The sequence below is a fragment of the Mus caroli genome, chromosome 6 (genome assembly GCF_900094665.2).
Source record: "Mus caroli chromosome 6, CAROLI_EIJ_v1.1, whole genome shotgun sequence".
In the NCBI taxonomy this organism is placed as follows: Eukaryota; Metazoa; Chordata; class Mammalia; order Rodentia; family Muridae; genus Mus; species Mus caroli.
In genome coordinates this window covers 55734569-55737124 of record NC_034575.1, presented here as the reverse complement: position 1 = coordinate 55737124, position 2556 = coordinate 55734569, and the positions used below count along the sequence as shown (strand labels likewise).

Below are 2556 nucleotides of genomic sequence, written 5' to 3'. Positions count from 1 at the left end.
ATAAATAAGGCTGCTATGAACATAGTGGAGCATGTGTCCTTCTTACCAGTTGGGACATCTTTTGTTAACCGGAGGTGAATGCACAGGAAACGGAATCTCTGAGTCTCTGAATCAAGATTGTCAGTGAGCCTTGGGATGGGAGAGGTGGGAAGAAAGTGCTTGGAGCTAATGTGTTCTTCTCACATGTGTTTAGGGTTGATGCGTCACACACCTACACATACACACACACAAACATTGTGATTGTATTCACTAGCCATGCTTCTATTATAAAAGACCATAGAGAATGTGGCTTAAACTTCTGAAATTTATTTCCTCTTAATTCAGGAGTCTGGAAAGTCCAATATCAGGGTCAGCATGGTGAGTCATGATGACAACTACATTTCTGGGTTACAGACTTACAGACTGCTGCCTTCCCTCTGTGCCCTTGCATAGGAGAGGGAGGGAGGGAGGGAGGGAGAGAGAGAGAGAGAGAGAGAGAGAGAGAGAGAGAGAGAGAGAGAGAGAGACCTTCCTCACTAGCATCAGCAGGATGATGTCGGCTGTTGGGTGTGGTGTGAGATGTAATAGCAGGGAGAAGAGTCTGTCAAAAGGAGAATCACACATTGACCTCAGCTGTATGTTGTAAAGGGCACTTAATACTGTGGAATATTAATACTTATTTTCCACATGCTCATACAGTGCTTCCTACCCCAGAGGTTACTTGCCATGACAGTTTTAGCAAGGTGTTTGTTTGACTTTTTCTATTTCAGCCTTCAAATCCAGTGAAAATAAGCCAAGTGGCCTTTGTACAAAGAAATTTGAAACCGAAATACCTGAATTTAGTAGCAGGAAACCATTGCTTAACACCAATGGAAAGATGCTTACTGTTGTTTCCAGGAGCCTTTTCTTGTTAAAGAAATGGAAAAATAGGACCCTGAAGGGACAGCTCCAGGAAGAAGGGAACAAGGGGCAGGGGAGTAAACAAGAGGACTGAGAGTGTGGAAAGAAAGAGACCCTGAGAATTAACTGCTTATTTGTCTGAAAGCTGAAGTCTTTATTTTAATATTTAGAAAGTCTCTGGGTATTTTGAGAAAATGTATTACAAATCAAGTTATTATTTAATGAAATGACTTAATTAATTTTCTGTTTTCATGTATAATTCTTTTTGTAACCAAAAAGAAAGTACTCAACCCCCTTTTGTAAAATGTGAGCTTTCATTGTAATTTCCTCTAACATTTTATTTTTTCAAATTTAGGAAAAATTCTACTCAAGTGTGACTTTGCTCTGTAAAAGTATTCTAAGGCTTTACTTTGTTAATATTATATTATTTTGGTCTATAAAATGAAAATGTTTGAGATACAATAAATTAAACAAAATAAAATAAAAAGACAGGTAATATTTCAGTATTATGTATGTTGTCTAAGTCACAATCAGGCTTAATATAGCAAGATTATTTTAATTTTTCAATAATCTAAATTATTAAAAATAAATTATTAAATAAATAAATTTAATAAATTTATAAAATTATTTTCGATAATTTTTGAGTTTTCTTATGAAAGAGAAAATTTGGAAACATTAACAATTTTTTTTACAGATTAATGTGTCATCCTTTCAGATTCAGCATTATATTTTCAGCTAAAATACACTGAACTAGACAAAGAAGAACAGTTTTCCAGCTGTGAGTTTGTCACAGGCAGCTGTGGCCCACCTGCCCCAGGCGCCAGTGATTTGGACTCTGGGCACTCTTGGCTTAATAATTCACTTGTTGGAAAGTGTTAGAGCAATTAGCAGAAGCAATCTCAAAAGCGAGGACCCAGGAGAAGGACGCCAGGAAGCTGCTGAATAAAACATTATTATCTTAAAATTTTTGTGTCTTTCTTCTGTATAATATTAATGCAAGTAAAGAAACATGCTGGATTTGCCTGCAGTGTGCTATTTTTAGCCCCTCAATTAAGCTCTGTTCCAATAGTTATTATCATTAGTTAGCATTTCCATAACAATATGCACTTTTAACACAAGTGCTTTGTAATGATTTTTAGAAGTTTCTCTGCTCAGTGGTCTTATAAGGTAACGTTAATTTACATAAAATTTGCAAGAAAATAAAAGCAATTACGTGGTTCCTACAGTCTATATTAAAATAACTCACAGTCGGCCTTGTCACAGCCACCATGGATTGCAGTTATGACTAAATCAAAAGGAAAGATGGGTAATTTATGCAAGGTCACATCTGGAATGAACCAGCTATCTACACGCAAAACTCTCGCCCCTACTCTCCATAATATCATACGGGCCCAGAATTCAGTTGTCAATAACTATATCATCACAAGAGCCAGACATTGCCAGCTTGCATGGCGTGTGTTAACCATGAATACAATGGAAATGAGACCTGATGCCCTTGAAATTGGAGCCTTGGCTCCATGTTGGATATTGGACACTGGGGACTGACATCTGTTTACCTGGGTGTGATGGTCTGTATATGCTTGGCACTAGGGGTGGCACTATTAGAAGGTGTGGCCCTGTTGAAGTAGGTGTGGCCTTGTTGAAGTAGGTGTGTCACTGTGGATGTGGGCTTTAAGA

The 2556-nt window shown here is 37.5% G+C and overlaps 1 protein-coding gene across 1 annotated transcript in view; it reads left to right on the top strand.

Annotated features, from left to right (window-relative positions):
• Positions 1-1441, top strand: part of LOC110297132 (cone-rod homeobox protein-like) — a 10997-nt gene extending 9556 nt beyond the window's left edge. The window contains exon 2 of the mRNA XM_021165910.1: positions 1414-1441. Within this exon, the coding sequence (XP_021021569.1) occupies positions 1414-1424 (11 nt within the window). The 3' untranslated portion in view covers positions 1425-1441. The remainder of the gene's footprint in view (positions 1-1413) is intronic.
• The last annotated feature ends 1115 nt before the right edge of the window (positions 1442-2556 follow it).